The following is a 20,537-nucleotide window of genomic DNA, read 5'->3' as shown; positions in this document are numbered from 1 at the left end:
CCCCTGTGTGAACAAACGGAGAAGCAGGCCACTTTCACCAGAAAAACCACAACGGTGAATGAGAGAGACTTTAAAGCTGGCTGCCATGTTGCTGAACGTGTAGCTAAAAAAAATCCCACACTGGCAGAAACGTTGATACTTCCGTCTGCAAAGCCACCATAAGTGAGATGCTCGGACCTGGAGCTGCTAAAGACAAACGTCCCTCTCTCAGATAACACAATTTCCAGGCGTGTTGATGACGTGTCTGCAGACATCGAAAGTGTGGTTTTGGAAAAGATCCGCATCAGTAAGAAATTTGCATTGCAACTTGATGAGTCTACTGACATTAGTAGACTGTGTGTCAGAGAAGACTTCCTATTTTGCAAGAAAATTTTCCAGGTCACATCAGAATATCTTGAAAAAGGAGACTTAAGTGGGAAAACTTTGGGTGTCTGCACTGATGGAGCTGCAGCCATGGTCGGGTGCACCAAAGGTGAAGAGTGAAGGAAAGGAACCCAGATGTGATAGTTACGCATTGTTTTTTACACCGTGAGGCCCTCGTAGCCAAGACTTTACCAGCAGACCTTTTCCAGCGTTGGATGATGTTGTGCGCATGGTAAACTTTGTAAAGTCATAACCTGTGAGGAAATGGGGGCGGAGCATAAAGCCTTGCTGTTTCATACGGAGGAGGATGGTTGTCGCGCGGCAAGGTGCTGGCCCGAGTGTATGAGCTGCGGGAGGAACTTAAAGTGTTTCTGACAAATGAGAGGTCGGATTTCGCAAAGCAGCTTGCAAGTGATGAGTGGTGTGCAAGGCTGGCAAACCTGGCAGATATTTTCATCATCTGAATGAAGTGAATACACGAACGCAAGGCCGCAACGAAAACCTGCTTACAAGTACAGAAAAAATAAACTGATTCTGTTCAAAGCTGCACCTCGGGCAACAACATGTGGAAAGTGGCAACCTTGAAATGTTCCCTCTCACCACGACATGGCGACATGCTAACACTGCTGCATCGTGTGAAGTAATAGTTAAACATTTGAAAACTCTTGAGGTAAATAAGATGTAATTTTATTTCTCTGCAGCCTTCGCTGAATGCCTTGACCGGGTTAGGGACTCGTATAGCTCAGCATCAGACATGATTTCGCAGGAGCAGGAGGAACCAACTGAACTGAGACAAAATCGCGGTTTAAAGCTAAGGTGACCTACCTTTGGACAGTTTTTGGTTGGCTACTGCCAAGGAGTTCCCCATTCTGGCAAACAGAGCTATTGTGACATTGCTTCCATTTTCCACAACATATCTGTGTGAGGTATGAAAACTAAAGACAGAGAGACTGAGAGCTGTTGAAGAAGAGCTTCGTGTGTGTCTTTCTTCGATTACCGCCAGGATTTCAGCTCCGTGTTCATCCAAGCACACTGAGTTAGTTAAATATGAATATTATAAAATACTTCTTTTTTTTGTGTTTTGATTCCCATTCAAGACACTTTGATGAGAATGACTGACTTTTTATTGTTAATATAAGCTGCAGAGGTTCATTTTTTAACATTTCTGGCTGGTGGTGCACGTCGTGATTTTTATCAATGAAAAAAATTAACCTAGGCTCAAAAAAGGTTGAAAAACACTGGTCTAACCCCCCCCCCCCCCCCCTCCAGGCTGTTAGCATCAGAGGTGAGGACATACCTGGCAAATACCTGGCTGTGAGTCTGGACAACAGGCTGATAACTGATTATTATTATATTTATCCTCAGCTGAGCTTGAAATGTGACCTGTTGCTGAATCTTCTCATCAGGAGTCGATCAGCAGTATGAAGTGGAGTCCGACCGGTCACATCCTGCTCACCTGTGCCAAAGAGGAGACGGTAAAGCTGTGGGCCAGCCCGGACTCCCGTTCGGGTTCAGGTTCTGGTTCCGGCTGGCGCTGCCTGCAGAGTCTGCGACATCCTTCCCTGGTTAACGGCGGGGCGTGGTGCAGCCTGCCCGGACATGGCCCGAAGCCGCTCAGCATGCTCGCCATGTACGTAGACCAGCCGGAGCTCTGCTACGTTCCTCTGAGAAAACAAAGCAAATGTTTGTCCAGGATTTCTTACCAACTTTAACTAATGAGACGTTCTTGTTTTAAGAGCCGATGAAATTATTTTCCCTCCGGCTTGATCCAGAAAACTTCCGATAAGTTATTAAATCCCACCCCTTTCTGAAGTTCATTGTTACATTTGATATAGGTCAAATATAAATATATAAAATAGTATTAATATATTAGCAGGTATAAATAAACTTTTCATTTTAATAATTTAGATATAATACATAAGGTATGAATATATACATCTAACATACAATAAATGTTGTATTTATATTTCTATATTAAGACATGTATCCATTTGGAATTTGACAACAGTAAATATCATAAATTTAAATTTTACTATAAATATATAACTTATGCCTCTTTAAATATTATATATCAATATAGAAACATCTATGTTTTTTACTATACAACTATACATATCAGAGAATATGATGCCACTATTTACATATTTAATAATATGCACAATAATACACAATATAATAAATTACAAGTGTAGGAGTTCAGCCCCCCGGTAGCAGCCAGTAATGTAATACCTGCCACTTTTGATTTGGTCATTAAATGCAATAAAGCCAATAATGGAATATTCCAGTCCACAAGCCAGGTCCTGTCCCCTCAAAGAGGACACGGCAGGGTGGACGTTTCCAGGCTGTGTTGGTCCTCCTGACCACCAGGAGGCAGAACTGCCATCTGCTTTTGGTCACTCCCACCACTTCCTCCTCTTCCTCAGTAACCAGATGCATCACAGGTTTTTGTCTTTTTTGTCTTGCTTCCGTACAATCGTCCGTTTCTTCCTGCACCAGACGTGACGTTTCCGAGTACAACTCTGGTTTCACTGGTTTAATAAAGTGGTTTATAGTTTGAAGTCCGTGTTGTGGACAAACGTTGAACAGAGACTCTGCTGCTGCGTCTTGGCGGCTGCTCGGTTCTTGTTAAAACTTTCCGGACGTGTCCGCCGACCACAGAGGGTTCATTGATCCAGCATGTTGTTAAGACGTCTGGAAATTTTTTGTCATGACGATAATAATCATTATATTTATAGAAGGCTTTACAAGATACTCAAAGACACTTTGTATACAAACAGAAAAAGAAACCAAACAAATGAGGGTAAACAGGTCTGTGCAGTTTGCCATCTGCTCGGCGACACGACCTGAAAATAAAGTCAAACCAAATCTGATTTTAATCAGTTTTTTCCTTTTTTTTCTTATAGACATGTTAAACTTTTTAAAAGCTAAATTAAACCTGAAGCTTTTGCATGCAAAATTGTGTTATGATTTATTATTTTTTATTTACTTACGTGAATAAATGACGTCATAACTTTTCCACCAGCTTCATATCCTGCATAGAGTTCCCGTGATCTTTTTCCATCCTTATCCTACACGGTCCACCGAGGAAATAATTCCCCCTGACGTAGGTCGTCAGTTTGTGGGCTGAAGTTGTCTTCTGCATCTCGTAGCGAGCAGCATTTCTCACTGCGGTCATGCACAGCTGGATTCAGGTGTGAGTGGCGGTCTCTCTTCGCTGTAAACCCGTTCAGCGCTTTCAGACGAACACCGTTCTGATGCGGAGGGAGGGCTGAGCCCGCCGCCTAACTATGGAAGCCCTACGTTTACAGTGCATATAAAGCAGGGAAAATCCCAGATTTTCATAAAACATTTCAAATAAAATTTGATTAATCGCCCAACCCAAGTTTTCCATCAAAAAAGAAGGAGGACATGATGACGCTACTGCTTTATTACATTTAAAATGATTAATAAATTCTTCCTGACTTTAAAGTGCTGCGAGCTCATAGAACTTCCTTAGTTTGGACTTGTTGGATGTTCCGGCTGCTTTCTCTTCTTACTGTGTGTAAACTGGCGCTGCAGACATGAAAATTCCTGATGTTTTCCAGATGTTGTCAGAACGGCCTGGTCTCCGTCTGGACTCTTCTCAGAACATCTCCAGCTTCCCAGAATCCTCCTCCTCAGACGGCATGGTGGGAGAGCGACTCAAACCTAAACTGACGGTAATATAACTCTCTAGCTTCGCTTCTTGTTGCCGTGGACGACGAAGGAAGCCCCAACGTCGGCTGTGTGTGTGTTGCAGTCCTCGCCGTGACGGAGGACAGAGCGGTGTGTGTGTTTTCCAGCTGAAGGGACACATAACGCCGGTCAGGACGCTGGCTTTCAGTCCAGATGGTCTGGCTCTGGCATCCGGAGGGGTGGGAGGTCTGATGAATCTGGGCGCTGCGGGTACGACACACAGGCATGCACACACACGCACGCGCGCATTGAGCATGTTATCTGATGTGTGTGTGTGTCCACCAGGACGGCTCAGTGCTGCAGACCGTGGTCGCTGGTTTCTGGAGCGATCCAGAACACAGTCTGGATCCCAGATGTGGGCATTGCCGTCTGCTCCAACAGGTCGAAGGTGAGTTGTCCCGGTCGACGTTCGCGTCCTTTCCTCTGCTGTGCTTCGTCTTCATCGTTTTCCGTGTTTCCAGGATGTTCTGGTGGTGAATTGTTCAAAGACTTCATGGCGTCCAACCACGTGCTGGCCACCTGCCGCCACAGCGCTGAAGAAGCAGGGCGTGGTCGGGCTCAACATGGCGCCCTGCATGAGGGCCCTTCCTGGAAGCGGCTTGCCGGTGATGCTGCAGGAGCAGTACGCCTACGAGAAGGTACGAAGACAGCGCCCGCCGTGTGTCTGCAGAGGAGACGCCGCCGGACATTTCATTCCCAGAAATGACACAAACGCCTGATGTTTCTCTTCTCCATCATTTCCTCCGTTCTCCTCATAACACCCATCCATCCACCCATTCATCCACCCATCCATTCATCCATCTACCCACTCACCCACCCATCCATTCATCCATCCACCCACTCACCCATCCATTCATCCATCCACCCACCCATCCATCCATCCATTCATTCATCCATCCATCCACCATCAATCCATCCATCCACCCACTCACCCATCCATCCATTCATCCATCTACCCACTCACCCATCCATTCATCCACCCATCCATTCATCCACCCATCCATCCATCCATCCACCCACTCACCCATCCATCCATTCATCCATCTACCCACTCACCCACCCATCCATTCATCCATCCACCCACTCACCCATCCATTCATCCATCCACCCACCCACTCACCCATCCATTCATCCATCCACCCACCCACTCACCCATCCATCCATTCATTCATCCATCCATCCACCCATCCATCCATACATCCACCCACTCACCCATCCATCCATATCATCTACCCATCCCCCCATTCATCCATCCACCCATTCCCCCACCCCATCCATCCATCCATCCATCCATTCATCCATCCACCCACCTCACCCACCTCCATCCATCCACCCCCATCCATCCATCCATCCACCCACTCCACCCATCCATCCATCCATCCATCCATCCACCCATTCATCCACCCATCATCCATCCATCCATCCATCCATCCATTCATCCACCCACCCATCCATCAATCCATCCACTCACCCATCCATCCATCATCCATCTACCCATCCATCCACCCATTCATCCACCCATCCATCCATCTACCCACCCATCCATCTACCCACCCATCCATCTACCCACCCATCCATCTACCCATCCATCCATCTACCCACCCATCCATCTACCCACCCATCCATCTACCCACCCATCCATCTACCCACCCATCCATCAATCCATCCACTCACCCATCCATCCATTCATCCATCTACCCATCCATCCACCCATTCATCCACCCATCCATCCATCTACCCACCCATCCATCTACCCACCATCCATCTACCCACCCATCCATCAATCCATCCACTCACCCATACATCCATCCATCCACTCATCCATCCATTCATTCACCCACCCATCCATCCACCACTCATCATCCATCCATCCATCCATCCATATTTCTCTGCTTATCCGGTCACGGGGGCAGCTGCCTAAGCAGGGAAGTCCAGACTTCGCTCTACCCGGCCAGTTCTTCCAGCTTATCCGGGGGGATCCCGAGGCTTTCCTAAGCCAGTTGAGAAACAAGGTCCCTTTCAGTGTGTCCTGAGTCTCGTCCTAGTGGGACGTTCCTGAAACAACTCACCAGGAGGCATCCTAACCAGATGCTCTTTTCACCTCATCTGGCTCCTCTCCTTACAACGAAGAATACAAACGTTAATTTTTTTAATTTATTTAGAAAACAAAGTAATCAACAACTTTTTACACAACTGTGTACACCGTCGTGTTTCCTGGCCGTTACCGCTGTCCAGTCGTACATCTCCATCTTTCCTCCAGTTGTTTTCAGACCTTCACAGGTTTTGGTTTGTTGTTGTAAATATGAATTTCCCGGAGTTTAACCTTCAGATCACTCCCAGAACTTTGTAGTTCTGGTTCTGGAACGGTTTAATTTGTTAAACGTGTTGTCCCTGATGTCCCATCATCTGTCTCCACCCAGCCTCACGTGGTCTGTGGCGAGCAGCTCGTCCACAGCCCCTACATGCAGTGTCTGGCCTCCCTGGCCGTGGGTCTCCATCTGGACCAGCTCCTGTGCCGGCCCCCGGTGCCGCCCCACTTCCGACACTGCCCCCTGGAGTCCGGCACCTGCCGTCTGGAGCGCCAGCGAGTGGGCTTGGCTCGACTGCTTCTCCACAACCGTCAAGGCAGCCGAGTCCCTCGCTCGTGGCGCCACCTTCCCAGACTCCTTCTGCGTCCCGGACCTGGAGCCGTTCCCAAAGATGAAATGGTTCTGCTGATGGTGAGATCCCGACTGACAGCTTGTGCCTCGATGGCCTGACGAGCGGCTCGTAACATCTGTGTTTGTGTTTGTTTTCCAGGACAACAGCAAGTGGGCCTCTGGAATGGTATGAACAGATCATGTCCTGGGCCACCTCCAGACCTGAGGTAACGTTCCCCCGTCCTGAACTGGTTCTGAACCAGTCTGTTTGTTCCCTTCTGAGTCTTTAGCTGCTCTCACCTTCATCTTCACCTTTCTGCAGGACTGGCACCTGGGGGGGAAGTGTGACGTCTTCCTGTGGGGGGCGGGGCGGCACGGCCAGCTGGCCGAGGCGGGTCGAACAAATCCTGGTTCCAACAACCGCTCCGTCGTTCTCTCAGGCTCAGCAGGTACAGAAACCAAGTCGGACTAGATTAAACCTGCAGTGCAAACATCTAGATGTATAACCCTTAAAACACTTCCACATCTCCTGTTACCCAAGCTTTTACACTTCTATCATCATCAGCGTCTCAGGAGCGGTGGTGTGTAGCTCAGTGGATAAACTGTGATGAATAGCTACCCTTTAGCTGATCTACGGAGGTTTTCCAGGCATTTCTATCCCATCCAGAAGGTTTACAATCAAATCCAGCCACTAAATGTAGTTTTATTCAGAGACTCTATCTGGTAAATCCACAATGATCCATGATAACAGCATTATTTATCACATTTCATCATAAAAACATCACCATCACTACTATGTTGCTAAGAGACCTCTATTTAGACCTGGACATGATGATGAAGCCACTTCCTGTCAGACTTTCACCAATCAGAGAGCTTAGATTGACGGTAACGTCCAATCAGGAGCAGCCAAAGATCAACCAGTGAGCAGAAAGTTCTATGTGTGTGTGAAAAGAAGAAAAATAATGCTCCTCTATGGCTGGAATAAAGCCAAGAAGACGTTTCTGATGCACGGTGGCGCCACAAGCAGCTGAGCTGGAGTGGTTTAGTGAGGATAGCAGTAAATAGTAGCAGGAATAACTGGAAATGAGGAAAAAGTGGAAACATGGAAATAGTTTCTGTTGTGTGTTTGTTTTCAATAACAATATTTTTTTCTCCTGAAAGCCAAGACTTGAGAGAACGATGAGATGAGAAAAGGTTTGGTCACGTTGGTCTTGTGTGTTATTTCTACAAAGTTCTGTTAGTAATAAATTCTGCTTTCTTCTTCTGGTCGACCTTTATGCTGCTTTATCTATTCATTCATTCATTTTACATCATTTTAATCCCAGTCTGACAGCTGCTACACACTGGTTTATACTGGGATTAAAAGCTGCTACAGACTGGTTTATACTGGGATTAATTAAAGCTGCTACACACTGGTTTATACTGGGATTAAAAGCTGCTACACACTGGTTTATACTGGGATTAAAGCTGCTACACACTGGTTTATTACTGGGATTAAAAGCTGTTACAGACTGGTTTATACTGGGATTAAAAGCTGCTACACACTGGTTTATACTGGGATTTAAAAGCTGCTACACACTGTTTTATACTGGATTTAAAAGCTTCTACACACTGGTTTATTACTGGGATTAAAAGCTGCTACACACTGGTTTATACGGGGATTAGCTGCTACAACTGGTTTATACTGGATTAAAAAGCTGTATTAAAAGCTGCTACACACTGGTTTATACGGGGATTAAAAGCTGCTACAGACTGGTTTATACTGGGATTAAAAGCTGCTACACACTGGTTTATACTGGGATTAAAAGCTGTTACAGACTGGTTTATACTGGGATTAAAAGCTGCTACAGACTGGTTTATACTGGGATTAAAAGCTGCTACACACTGGTTTATACTGGGATTAAAAGCTGCTACAGACTGGTTTATACTGGGATTAAAAGCTGCTACACACTGGTTTATACTGGGATTAAAAGCTGCTACACACTGGTTTATACTGGGATTAAAAGCTGCTACACACTGGTTTATACTGGGATTAAAAGCTGCTACACACTGGTTTATACTGGGATTAAAAGCTGCTACACACTGGTTTATACTGGGATTAAAAGCTGCTACACACTGGTTTATACTGGGATTAAAAGCTGCTACACACTGGTTTATACTGGGATTAAAAGCTGCTACACATTGGTTTATACTGGGATTAAAAGTTGTTACAGACTGGTTAATACTGGGATTAAAAGCTGCTACACACTGGTTTATACTGGGATTAAAAGCTGCTACAGACTGGTTTATACTGGGATTAAAAGCTGCTACAGACTGGTTTATACTGGGATTAAAAGTTGTTACAGACTGGTTTATACTGGGATTAAAAGCTGCTACAGACTGGTTTATACTGGGATTAAAAGCTGTTAAAGACTGGTTTATACTGGGATTAAAAGCTGCTACACACTGGTTTATACTGGGATTAAACGCTGTTACACACTGGTTTATACTGGGATTAAAAGCTGCTACACACTGGTTTATACTGGGATTAAAAGTTGTTACAGACTGGTTTTTACTGGGATTAAAAGCTGCTACAGACTGGTTTATACTGGGATTAAAAGCTGCTACAGACTGGTTTATACTGGGATTAAAAGCTGTTAAAGACTGGTTTATACTGGGGTTAAAAGCTGCTACAGACTGGTTTATACTGGGATTAAAAGCTGCTACACACTGGTTTATACTGGGATTAAAAGTTGTTACAGACTGGTTATACTGGGATTAAAAGCTGTTACAGACTGGTTATGCTGGGATTAAAAGCTGCTACAGACTGGTTTATTATACTGGGATTAAAAGCTGTTACAGACTGGTTTATGCTGGGATTAAAGCTGCTACAGACTGGTTTATGCTGGGATTAAAAGCTGCTACAGACTGGTTTATACTGGGATAAAAGCTGCACACACGCTGTTTATACTGGGATTAAAAGCTGTTACAGACTGGTTTATACGGGATTAAAAGCTGCTACACACTGGTTTATACTGGGATTAAAAGCTGCTACACACTGGTTTATACTGGGATTAAAAGCTGCTACACACTGGTTTATACTGGGATTAAAAGCTGCTACAGACTGGTTTATACTGGGATTAAAAGCTGCTACAGACTGGTTTATACTGGGATTAAAGCTGCTACAGACTGGTTTATACTGGGATTAAAAGGTCCAGCTTCTAAATTTAGTTTTTATATAAAATATAAATAAAAATAGTAAACCTGGTTTGGCGTTTTAAGGGTTAAGTGTCTTCCTCCGTTGTCTGCAGGTGGTCTGCGGCCAGAACTGCACCTTTGTGATCCAGCCCAACGGGACGGTTCTGGCCTGTGGTGAGGGAAGCTACGGCCGTCTGGGTCAGGGAAACTCGGACGACCTCCACGTCCTCACCATCATCTCCGCTCTTCAAGGCAACTTTTCTTCTTCCTCTGTTGAATTTACGGTGACGTTGCTGCTCCGAAACGTTCGGGTTGACGCTCTGACCTGCTCTTCTCAGCGTTACCTGGATCCTGTCTCGGAATATTAAACCCGACGTTTCTGGTCTCCATTCAGGTTTCGTGGTGACCCATATGGTGACATCGTGCGGCAGCGACGGCCACTCCATGGCTCTGACGGAGAGTGGCGAGGTGTTCAGCTGGGGCGACGGAGACTACGGGAAGCTGGGCCACGGAACAGCGACCGGCAGCGTCGCCGCACCGCGGCAGATCGAGGCTCTGCAGGGGGAGGAGGTGGTCCAGGTCAGTCAGGAACCGGACCTCGCAGCCGAGGTCAGGTGATCCAGATCTTCACATTCTCTGCTCTCTGCTGCCAGATGTCCTGCGGATTCAAACACTCGTGCGGTCGTCACCGCAGATGGGAAGCTTTTCACCTTTGGGAACGGTGATTATGGCCGACTGGGGGCTGGGAAACACCTCCAACAAGAAGCTGCCGGAGAAGGTCGCGGCTCTAGAGGGGTACCAAGTGGGACAGGTGTGTTTCAGGGTCCTGAGTCCAGGATGGCCGCAGAACGTTCAGCGCTGACGCCCGTCCTCTGCTTCCTCCTCAGGTCGCCTGCGGTCTGAACCACACTCTGGTCGTCTCTGCCGACGGGATGATGGTCTGGCCTTCGGAGACGGGAGACTACGGGAAAACGGGGACTTGGCAATTCCACGGCAAGTCCTCCCCTCAGGTAGACATACCTGCTGCCTCACCTGAGCTGAAGGTGCTGTTCCAGAGTCCGGTTTGTGACCAAGGTGTGTTTGAACCTCAGAAAGTGGACGTCCTGTGTGGGATAGGCATCAAGAAGGTGGCCTGTGGAACCCAGTTCTCCGTAGCGTTGACCAAAGACGGAAAGTTTTCACATTCGGACAGGGTGCGTTTACCTTTCTGCTCCATCTTTATTCATTTTCCTCCAAAACGTACAAAACAAACATGTTTAAAATGTTAAATAATAACAATCAGTGTCATTAAAGGCGAGACCACAGATGCAGTCAGCTGACAGGGTCCACCAGGAAACTTTCTCCTTCCTTTAGTCTGAAGGAGAAAAAAATGACAAATCAGAAAATTGAGTAGGTGATTGAAAAAGATGGTTCTGGAAGTCCAGAGAGAAGTTTTCCCTTCAGACACGAGAACTTCCTGAATAACCCTGAACAACAGATCACACCCATACGAGCAAATCCCACCGTATGCTGTGTTTTAGAGCCGATTTCCAGTTTTCTGTTTCCATCCCGGTCAGGACGGACAGAAACCTGCAGAACTCACGTTTCTTCCTCTTCTCTTCCTGGTGAAGATCGTCTGATCGGCCTGCCAGAGGGTCGAGCCCGGAACCACCAACCGGCCCCAGCAGGTCCCAGCTCTGTCGGGGGGTCCACGTCCAGGACGTCGCCGGCGGAGCGGAACACTCTCTGGTTTCTGTCCTCCACCGGAGACGTTTACGCCTGGGGGAGCAACTCAGAGGGACAGGTGACAAACACTAAAACAAACACAAATGGATCTGGATCCAGAAGTTCTGGCTCGTTCTGAGTTGATGAAGTCAGAGACCCAAACAGAACCTGCTACAGAACTCAGTAGAGAAACTCATTGTTCCCTCCTGACCGTCCGTCTGTGTGTTCTGCAGCTGGGTTTGGGTCACACCAACCACGTCAGGGAACCCACGGCTGTGTCGGTGCTGCAGGGCAAGAACGTCCACCAGATCTCGCCGGACGCTGCCACAGCGCCGCCTGGACGGCTTCCGTGTGTGCCGCCTCGAGCTCCAGGTCGGTGTCCTCCGTTAGACAGACTCTGTATCCTGGACTTCAGGGTCTGTTAGCTCATCTTCGTCTGGTCTCTTCCTCAGGCTCGTCGGTCCCGCTCCAGCTGGGTCTGCCGGTGGCGGTTCCGCCTCAGTACGGCGGGGGCTGAAGGAGGTGAGCATGGAGGCGGTGAGGGCCCGTCTGCGCCTCCTCTACACTTCTTTCCGACCTCATGTACTCCTCCTGGAGGTTGCTGAACCTCAGTCCCAACCACCAGGTAGGACCAGGACCGCAACCCGAACCGGTCCAGATTATTCCATTAGAAACCGTTCCAGCTCAGTGAGGAAGAGGATGATGATGATGCTGAGGATGTCCAAACAAACCCTTTTAACGACATTATTCCTGATTTTAGATGATAAAGTGCACACACCAGAAGCTGCTCTTTTCGGCCCAGTGCCGCTCCTCTGGGACATGCGTGTCGTCTTCACCTGTTTTTGAATTAATCCTGATTTTCACAACAAAATAACTTCCACCCGAAAAGAATCAAGAATCAGAAGATGAGGTGATAGAAGATGCTTCACGCTTCTCTCTCACTTATCTGCATGTTCGTGATCAGAAACAGGAACAAATGTTTTTTCAGTAACATGGAGCAGCGCTGTGATTGGACCGATGTGCAGAATTCAGGAGGTTTGGGAACATCCTGAACTCCTGGGGGTCTGATGTATAAAACTCTGGAAACGGAACAAAAACAGGATAAAAATCTGGAATGTTTGTTTTGTTGTAAATCTTTTTTAATCTAATTTCTGTAAAATTTCAGCAGGAATATTTCTAAAAAAATGGAACTGACGCTTCAGTTTCTATCACTTGTCCTGCAGAGCTGCACACTCCCACTACAATGCCGGGACCTGGGGGATCGTCCAGGGCCAGCTGAGGCCCCTGTTGGCTCCCAGAGTCTACACTCTGCCCATGGTGCGCTCCATCGGGAAGACCATGGTGCAGGCAAGAAACTACGGACCCCAGATGGCATCCGTCAAACGGATCTCCACACGGTGAGCTCCTCTGGGAAACACTTCCGGACGTCTATAGAGCCTCTGTGGTTCTGATCCGGTTTCTGACCGGACCAGAACAAGCTGGTTTCCTGCCTGAACGTCTTCTCTCCCCTTTAGCGGCCGGAAGTGTAAACCATCTTCGTCCAGATCAGCCCGGCAGGTGGTGAAGCTCAACGCCTGGACCTGCGGCCTGCCGTCCAGAGCCTGGAAGGTCAACTGGTGGGGGAGGGGGCGGACGATGCGGGGGGGGTGTTTGACGACACCATCACAGAGATGTGTCAGGTAAGTCCAGTTCTTGGACTGGCTGGTTCTGAGTCCGGGTTTTCCCAGAGGCCTGATGGATGTGGATGTTTTCCAGGAGTTGGAGACGGGGGTGGTGGACCTGCTCATCCCGTCCCCCAACGCCACCGCAGAGGTCGGCTACAAACAGGGACAGGTGAGAGCTTGAAGTGCTCCATTCAGCTGATTCTGGAATAATGCCCACTGTCTTTGAATGCATCACATCTCTCTCCTCTGTGATCCAGATTCCTCTTCAACCCATCCTCCTGCCTGGATGAGCACATGCCTCCAGTTCAAGTTTCTGGGCATCCTGATGGGAGTGGCCATCCGCACCAAGAACCCTGGACCTCCATCTGGACCCCGCTGGTCTGGAAACAGCTGTGCTGCATCCCCGCTGCTGCTGGAGGACCTGGAGGAGGTGGACCTCCTCTACGTCCAGACACTCAAAAGCATTCTTCACATTGAAGACAGCGCATAACCGAGGATAATTTCCATGAGGTGGGAGAGACGGGATGCTGGGGGGGTTCAGGTCTGATGGAGCTGTATAAAGCTCTGAATGTGTCGGTCAGCGGTCCTTCACCTCAGCTGCAGGGGTCCTGGAAAAGTCAGATCATTTTCCAGGCCTGGAAATCCTAGAAAGCTGAAGTTATGTAGAAATCCCGACTGCAGCCCGTCCAGACAAATACGGCAGTGAGTGTGCTTTTTCCTCTTTCCACCAACATCTCATCACGGATGGGGAGCCTGTCGTTGTCATGACAACGACATCAGGAAAACACTCAAAAACTGTGTGATGAATCTGACAGCTGTGGTGTGTTCAGGGTCTATCTCCGCTGTAAACATTAACTCAGCCCGTTACCTGCTGACTGATCATCGCCATGGACAAACAGTCTGCTCCTTATCATGTGACCACCTGGACTCATCAGAATCACACGGTGATGGTTTTGATTCCCACAGAGGACAGAAACCACGCCAGGTCCCAGTGAGACCGACCCGGTTCTCAGCCTGTAGAACTAAACGGGGGTCTGGGTTCTGATGGTTCAGTATAAAACAGACTTTCTTCTGGTGTCACATTTCTTAGCTGCTGTCGCCCTGAAAAGCTCGGTCCACTCTGATTGGTCAGATATGTTCAAACTCACCTTTCAGCAGGTGTGATCTGTTTCATGATGTTCAGATGTTTCGCCATAGGAGGAGAAAAACCGAAGCAGAAACCAGAGCAGCATCATGTGACCAGGAAGGTCCACTTCACTGACCGACGGTTTGTCTTCCAGATGATTCCTCTGGATTCGTTCGTCGGGCAGAGCGCCGACGGAAGATGGTGCCCATCATCCCGGGAGGAAACAGCATCCCTCTGACGTCTCCAACAGGAAGGAGTACGTGAGCGAGCCATCGAGTACAGGCTGCACGAGATCGACCGGCAGGTGAGGCTTTGTTTGACTTTTAAGATAAACTAAATAAAAGTTGCTTAGCAAACATAAAAAACATCTAGAATCTATAAGTTGGGCTAAAAGAGAAGCTGATCTGATTCCTGGTTCTCAGAAAGCTATATTGTCCTGCACTGAATTCGACCCTGAAGTAACCGCTGCGTTGTGTACGTCAGGTGGCGGCGGTGCGTGAGGGCATGTCGTGGATCGTCCTGGTGCCGCTGCTGTCTCTGCTGACGGCCAAGCAGCTGGAGCAGATGGTGTGCGGCAATGCCGGAGATCTGCTGCGACGTCCTAAAGAAGGTGGTTCGATACCGGGAGGTGGACGAGCAGCACGCCCTGGTCCAGTGGTTCTGGCAGACCCTGGAGGAGTTCTCCAACGAGGAGCGCGTCCTCTTCATGCGCTTCGTCTCCGGACGCTCCCGGCGCCCGCCCAACACGGCCGACATCTCCCAGAGGTTCCAGATCATGAAGGTGGGACCGGGTGAGTGACCGGTAGCAGTCTGCACCATGCTCAGTAAGAACCCGGTTTTTAACTGGTTTCTGTGTCTGTGTCCAGCCCTACGACAGCCTGCCCACCTCCCAGGACCTGCTTCTTCCAGCTGCGGCTGCCGCCTTACTCCAGCCAGGCCGTCATGGCCGAGCGGCTGCGCTACGCCATCAACAACTGCCGCTCCATCGACATGGACAACTACATGCTGTCCCGCAATGTGGACAACGCCGAGGGCTCGGACACGGACTACTGAGGACGGGTTCCCGGACCAACCGGAGCCGCCGCGTTTTGCATCATTTTATGTCCTCAGCCGACACAAAGCTTCAATTCTCCGTGTGTTTTTTAGTTTTTAACGACATGAAAATCCAGAAAGTGCATTTAGTTTTTTTACTCCACATCCTGTTTGTCAGGGTTTCTGCATGGAGCCACCTTCTGTTGGAGGCGTGTATAGATTATTCCAGAAGGAGGAGACTGTACATTGTGTAAAAATGCTTCATTAGGAAAATGTTTTGCATTATTTCCATATTATTGTTTCCATGGCGACTTTCCAAAGCATCAACAAAACAACAATAAATGCTGCAGAACTGATCTGAGGTCTGCTTCCAAACAACCAATCAGAAACCAGCTTCACTTTTTATCCACCAATAAAAACAACCACAGGTCCTGGTTCTGGTCTTGATAGACCCAAACATTACAGGACTGGGTCCAGGTCCTGGTTCTGTCAGACCCAAACATAGCACTGTTGCACATGATGCAGCTTTGAGTGTGGAGGGGACGTGTGTGTATCAGCAGTCGATGAAATACAGGGCCACCCTCTGACTGAGCTGGACCCTGTTCTGGTTCCAAACTACTTCTTAAAATCCAAATCAGAGCAGGGCGACCTTAAAACCATAGACACGCTGTGGTCCTGGTTCTGTTCTTGTGGTCAGAACAAGTTTAACCAGGACCAAAGGCCCGGTGTGTAGATTTATTGCCATCTAGTGGTGATCGGTTAGGTCTCGGGTACAGCGGGTGACTGCGCTACAGGTAACTACAGGTGTACGATCTTCTTCTATGGTGCTTTTAAAGGGTTACAGACACACGCAGACTGTGCCCCAGTTCTACGCACTTCGAAGTTGCAGGCTACATACGTCACAGTGGTGCGAAGCGGCTGTCCCGCGTCGATGCGCCTTCAAACCCGCACTCCGTTGGCCTGTAGCGACGGCGGCTGCTGGTGCATCCTTCACGGCCTCTTTTCTCCCAGAATTCATTTTACCAAAGATGGCGGCAACAAAACTCAGAAAAGTACGTTTTTATTTTACCTCACTTTAGTAGAAATATGACCAAAGCAAATACATTAAAAACATGTTAAACGGTGGCATTAAAATGAAATTTATTTTTACATTGTTAGTTTAAACCAACTCGGTTAGTGTTAACTTTAACTAAAATGTCTGTTAATAAGCAAAACGTTGGGAATTTGAGGTTTAAGAGATTCAAACTTTATTTTGCTGCATGTATGTGGACCCACGGCACGTAGGGTGCTTCATTCTAAGAAAATAAAAAACAGTTTTTCAGGTAGCAATAGAACAGTTTTAATGTTTTATACATTTTTGTGTCATTGATCTTTGATTTATTTAAACGCTGCTTTAATTCATCCGGCTCTGTCATAACCTACGCTTTCCTGAAATCATTTATTTCCAGACAGAATTTCAGATGTTCTCCAACCTGAAAATGAACGAGTCGAGCAGAACAAGTAGAACAAATAAAAGTTAGTTCAGAACATTAAAGTCGGGAAATAGAGGCTCTACTCCATAAAACATGAAGCTGGCTCCACCTGAACGCTGCACGCTGTACTAGTCATGTTTCCAAATAAGTTCAAATAAAAACACACACCAGACCAAATGATCATAATAAGAGGGAACAGACGAAAACCGGAAGGCCTGCGTTTTTGTTGCCTGGCAACCAGTCTAGATTTATATAAGCGGGTGTTGACGTCGGGACATCTTACAAACTCTTCTCGGTGTCTTGAATGCTATTGTTCATCTTGGGAAAGTGTAGGTAATAACGGAGCCCGACGTAACCGTCAACCTCAGGACCACATCTCCAGCAGGTTGATGTTTACTTCGTTTGGTTCTGGTTAAGCTGGTTGACCAAAAGCTCCGAGGTTCTGAGAGTCCAAAACAGAACCAGAACCTGTCTGAAAGCACCATCAGAGACGAGGCTCGGTTCAGGCTGTGCCGGTTGTCATGGAGATGCAGCGTTTCCATACATGGGTCAATGGTTGTGGAGACAAGGACCCATACCTGGAGCAGAACTTCAAACTTCTAAGAGCTTCACGTTTGCCTCACGCTGGAGGCGTGCACGTGGCCTCTGTGCACGTGGCCTCTTCAGCTTGTAAAATTTAGGACGACATTCAGATAAATCAAACTTTCCCGTCGGTCATGGTTCCTGCCTGTTGATGAGATCACATGATCTGCATGAAGCGCGTGTTTTAGCTCACGGCCAGCAGGGGGCGACTGTCGCTCACTCACCTGTTTCAGCTCATTTAAATAAAAACACATTTTTAAGTCAACGGCGAGTTGACAGGAACATCTTGACATTCCTCTGTTGTCATAGCAACTGTCTCACCTGCTGAATCAGTCTGGTTTAGTCCCTCCTCGTCTTCAGAACCCAACCACATCCTCTGGTCACCTGTCCAGGTGTAGATGGGTCTCTGTTAATGTGTTCGAGTGCCATCTGTTTTCCCAGACACACTTTATGTGTGCAGGTGGTGCGTTCACTGGTTTCTGTCGTCTAACATCGTTCTGAGTGAAGACCTGAATGGACATCGAAGACAAAAGGTGACAGGTGGTGGGCTTTCGTCCTCAGATAGAACCAGACCAGATCACTTCTCTGGTGCCTTCACTGACATGGTTTGAGGAAGACAGATCGCTTAACAACAGTCAAATCCTGGAGTATAAAAACCAGGAGTCCCGTCTAGATCCGCGTTTTCAGAACCGGTACCAGAGAAACTGGTGGTCTTCACAGATGAAGGTCCAGCTCTAAGTTCTGATGGATCTCCAGATCAATCCCACATTCAGACGCCTGCACGGCAGCCGATCTTCCAGTTCTGCAGTGAGATCCGGTCTCACCCAGAACTGGTTTTAGATCACCGTTAGGATGCTGGCACGCCTCTGTCCTGAGGATGATGATGCTGTCCTTCACCTGCAGGAGTTTCTCCAGGCAGGGTGAGCTAACGATGAAGGGGGGGTGGAGCTGGGAGGGGCCCCCAGTCGGTGCTGGAGGGACACGGAGCTGTCCTGGGTCACTTCCAGGGAGGGGCTGGAGGCTGATGGAGGAGGGGAGGAGCTCCTGTGATGCTGCTGCACAGAAAACAACATGTGACGCCATGATGGAGGAAACAGGAACCAGAACAGACCTGTTTCATCTTCACAGAAGCCCTGAAAGCTTCTGATCGGATCCAAATGTGAAATATTCATTTTAATTCAGTAAAAATCGAAAGCGTGGAATTTGTAACTTTTCTCATATTTACCTTCAGTTTGTTGGCTCTGATGTGAGGAAACCAGCTCTGAAGCATCGCCTCGATCTTCAGCGTGATGCTGCGGCGGTTACCCCTGGAGAGACGAGGACGTGGAGGACAGACATGATGTCACCTCTAATACAGATATATAATCATCATGGCAGCATGTGGACATGGTGAAGACGACGTGCTGAGCATCAGGATGAGGAAGAAAGCTCGAGAGGTGACGGAGTTTCATAACCGGCTGAGTGTTGCTGCCGTCGTGTCCGTCCCTTCATGACACCGTGTAACATCTCCACAATCACCAGATCTCAGCCCAGAAGGACAGCGTGGACAGCAGCGTGGACATTCTGGACTCCGACCGTGTGAGACGCTTGATAAGTTTATCTGTTAATCTGTTTCTCATATCAGTGCATTTAATGTAAACTATGACTGGTTCTGAGAGAAACATTTTAATCCAAACTGGGATGTAAAACATTTATCTGGGTATAAAAGTTATTACAACTTGGAAAAGAAATAGCTTCAAACTTCTGGTCTTCAGGCTGCAGGTCACCATGTACGAGATCTGTTTACTGACGAATGAATTTTTATTTTCTGGTCACAACGTTGCCCCTGATCAGATCTAATAACGTCACGTTTTCACAATAAATTCATCATCTGCTCCCAGCAACACTCCGTCCATCAGCAGTGGCTCCCGTAACAAACGCTGCTCCACGCTGAACCTGCCGGAAACGTGGAAACTAGAATAGAATTTAGTTCACCAACCATGCTGCTGTTGGAATAAAATCTATTGTGTCATCCCCCTTCCTTCCCCCAGAAGGTCCAGTTACTTGGAGCTACATTTCCTCAGGACATTTTCCTGACCACCTCTGCTCTCTGGCAGCGCAGATTTCCAGATTTCCTCAACTTCATTAAGAAAACAGCACATTTTATTCTGATGCGCAGAAATGCTGGCGGGTCTACTTCTGGTTTGTGCCTGGATTAATCTATAGCAGGGCTACTCCACTTGCAGATCCACTTTAAACAAGAGAATCCAGATGTAAGATATTCCCACGTCCTCTGTCAGCAGAAATGAATCGTCACCTTCTCTCAACTATAAAAGGAAACGTTATATTTAAGGGACATCAGCTGTTTCACTCAGTTCATTTTCAGAGAAAATCTACTAAAACAACTCTGAACAAACATTCCAGTCATCAGGCAGCAGCGTTGGGGGTCTTGTCTAGAGACCCACCTGGAAGGAGTTGGATTCAGACTCTGGTCTCCTGCATGGGAGATGGATCCATCTGAGCCAACCAGCTGCTAATCTTTAACCTTTCCGTCCTTCATTTTTCTCGTTATCTGAGCAACTAGAGACGAGAATCTTTTGCAGTAACTTTTTGGTTATATTTTTTAAATCCAGTGGCCTTTTCTCTCACATCTTTTAATACCCTGTCGATGCATTTTACTCCTCTGTTGACCTTCATGGCCACACATAAAACTGCTATAAAATCAAACCAATACTATTTTCTACTTTTATTCATGAATCATTTTTAACCAAATTAAGACTGCTAGAACTACCAATCATTCAGTCCTTTAAGGATTTTAATCATTTAAATGTCAGTTTAATTATTTAGAATGATTTCATTATTCATTTAAATAACACAAAACAATTATATCTAGATAAATACCAAAGCGCTGGGTCTGGGGTGGTGATGAGAGTCTTGGATACGTCAAACATCAGCATCAAATTGATTTGATAGCACTGATATGTTTTATGTAGTATTAGTGTCTCCTCAGAGAACCTTGTGGCAAAAACGTCCCATTGACGTCCATTAAACTACATATTTTATTTTCACTGCATTAAAATTTAAA

At 47.3% G+C, this 20,537-nt stretch overlaps 1 protein-coding gene across 1 annotated transcript in view; it reads left to right on the top strand.

Moving 5' to 3' along the window:
* Window positions 1-15,775, top strand: part of herc1 (HECT and RLD domain containing E3 ubiquitin protein ligase family member 1) — an 83,783-nt gene extending 68,008 nt beyond the window's left edge. The window contains 53 exon segments of the mRNA XM_041987663.1: window positions 1,770-1,993; window positions 3,948-4,055; window positions 4,142-4,273; window positions 4,275-4,287; window positions 4,363-4,395; window positions 4,397-4,465; window positions 4,539-4,560; window positions 4,563-4,603; window positions 4,605-4,715; window positions 6,498-6,632; window positions 6,634-6,766; window positions 6,769-6,797; window positions 6,877-6,903; window positions 6,905-6,943; window positions 7,039-7,116; window positions 7,118-7,165; window positions 10,007-10,145; window positions 10,288-10,472; window positions 10,547-10,570; window positions 10,572-10,631; window positions 10,633-10,704; window positions 10,781-10,903; window positions 10,985-11,063; window positions 11,066-11,086; window positions 11,504-11,544; window positions 11,546-11,575; window positions 11,577-11,624; window positions 11,626-11,676; window positions 11,831-11,906; window positions 11,909-11,943; window positions 11,945-11,969; window positions 12,050-12,105; window positions 12,108-12,164; window positions 12,166-12,222; window positions 12,623-12,632; window positions 12,823-12,994; window positions 13,112-13,206; window positions 13,209-13,276; window positions 13,353-13,418; window positions 13,420-13,430; window positions 13,519-13,558; window positions 13,560-13,614; window positions 13,617-13,663; window positions 13,665-13,743; window positions 13,746-13,771; window positions 14,542-14,581; window positions 14,584-14,625; window positions 14,628-14,645; window positions 14,648-14,691; window positions 14,871-14,963; window positions 14,965-15,189; window positions 15,254-15,280; window positions 15,282-15,775. Of these exon segments, the coding sequence (XP_041843597.1) occupies window positions 1,770-1,993; window positions 3,948-4,055; window positions 4,142-4,273; window positions 4,275-4,287; window positions 4,363-4,395; window positions 4,397-4,465; window positions 4,539-4,560; window positions 4,563-4,603; window positions 4,605-4,715; window positions 6,498-6,632; window positions 6,634-6,766; window positions 6,769-6,797; window positions 6,877-6,903; window positions 6,905-6,943; window positions 7,039-7,116; window positions 7,118-7,165; window positions 10,007-10,145; window positions 10,288-10,472; window positions 10,547-10,570; window positions 10,572-10,631; window positions 10,633-10,704; window positions 10,781-10,903; window positions 10,985-11,063; window positions 11,066-11,086; window positions 11,504-11,544; window positions 11,546-11,575; window positions 11,577-11,624; window positions 11,626-11,676; window positions 11,831-11,906; window positions 11,909-11,943; window positions 11,945-11,969; window positions 12,050-12,105; window positions 12,108-12,164; window positions 12,166-12,222; window positions 12,623-12,632; window positions 12,823-12,994; window positions 13,112-13,206; window positions 13,209-13,276; window positions 13,353-13,418; window positions 13,420-13,430; window positions 13,519-13,558; window positions 13,560-13,614; window positions 13,617-13,663; window positions 13,665-13,743; window positions 13,746-13,771; window positions 14,542-14,581; window positions 14,584-14,625; window positions 14,628-14,645; window positions 14,648-14,691; window positions 14,871-14,963; window positions 14,965-15,189; window positions 15,254-15,280; window positions 15,282-15,440 (3,738 nt within the window). The 3' untranslated portion in view covers window positions 15,441-15,775.
* Window positions 15,776-20,537: the final 4,762 nt, after the last annotated feature.

Source organism: Melanotaenia boesemani, chromosome 1, assembly GCF_017639745.1.
Source record: "Melanotaenia boesemani isolate fMelBoe1 chromosome 1, fMelBoe1.pri, whole genome shotgun sequence".
NCBI classification, from domain to species: domain Eukaryota; kingdom Metazoa; phylum Chordata; class Actinopteri; order Atheriniformes; family Melanotaeniidae; genus Melanotaenia; species Melanotaenia boesemani.
Note: the sequence above shows the minus strand (reverse complement) of the source record. Positions and strands in the feature narration are given on the sequence as shown.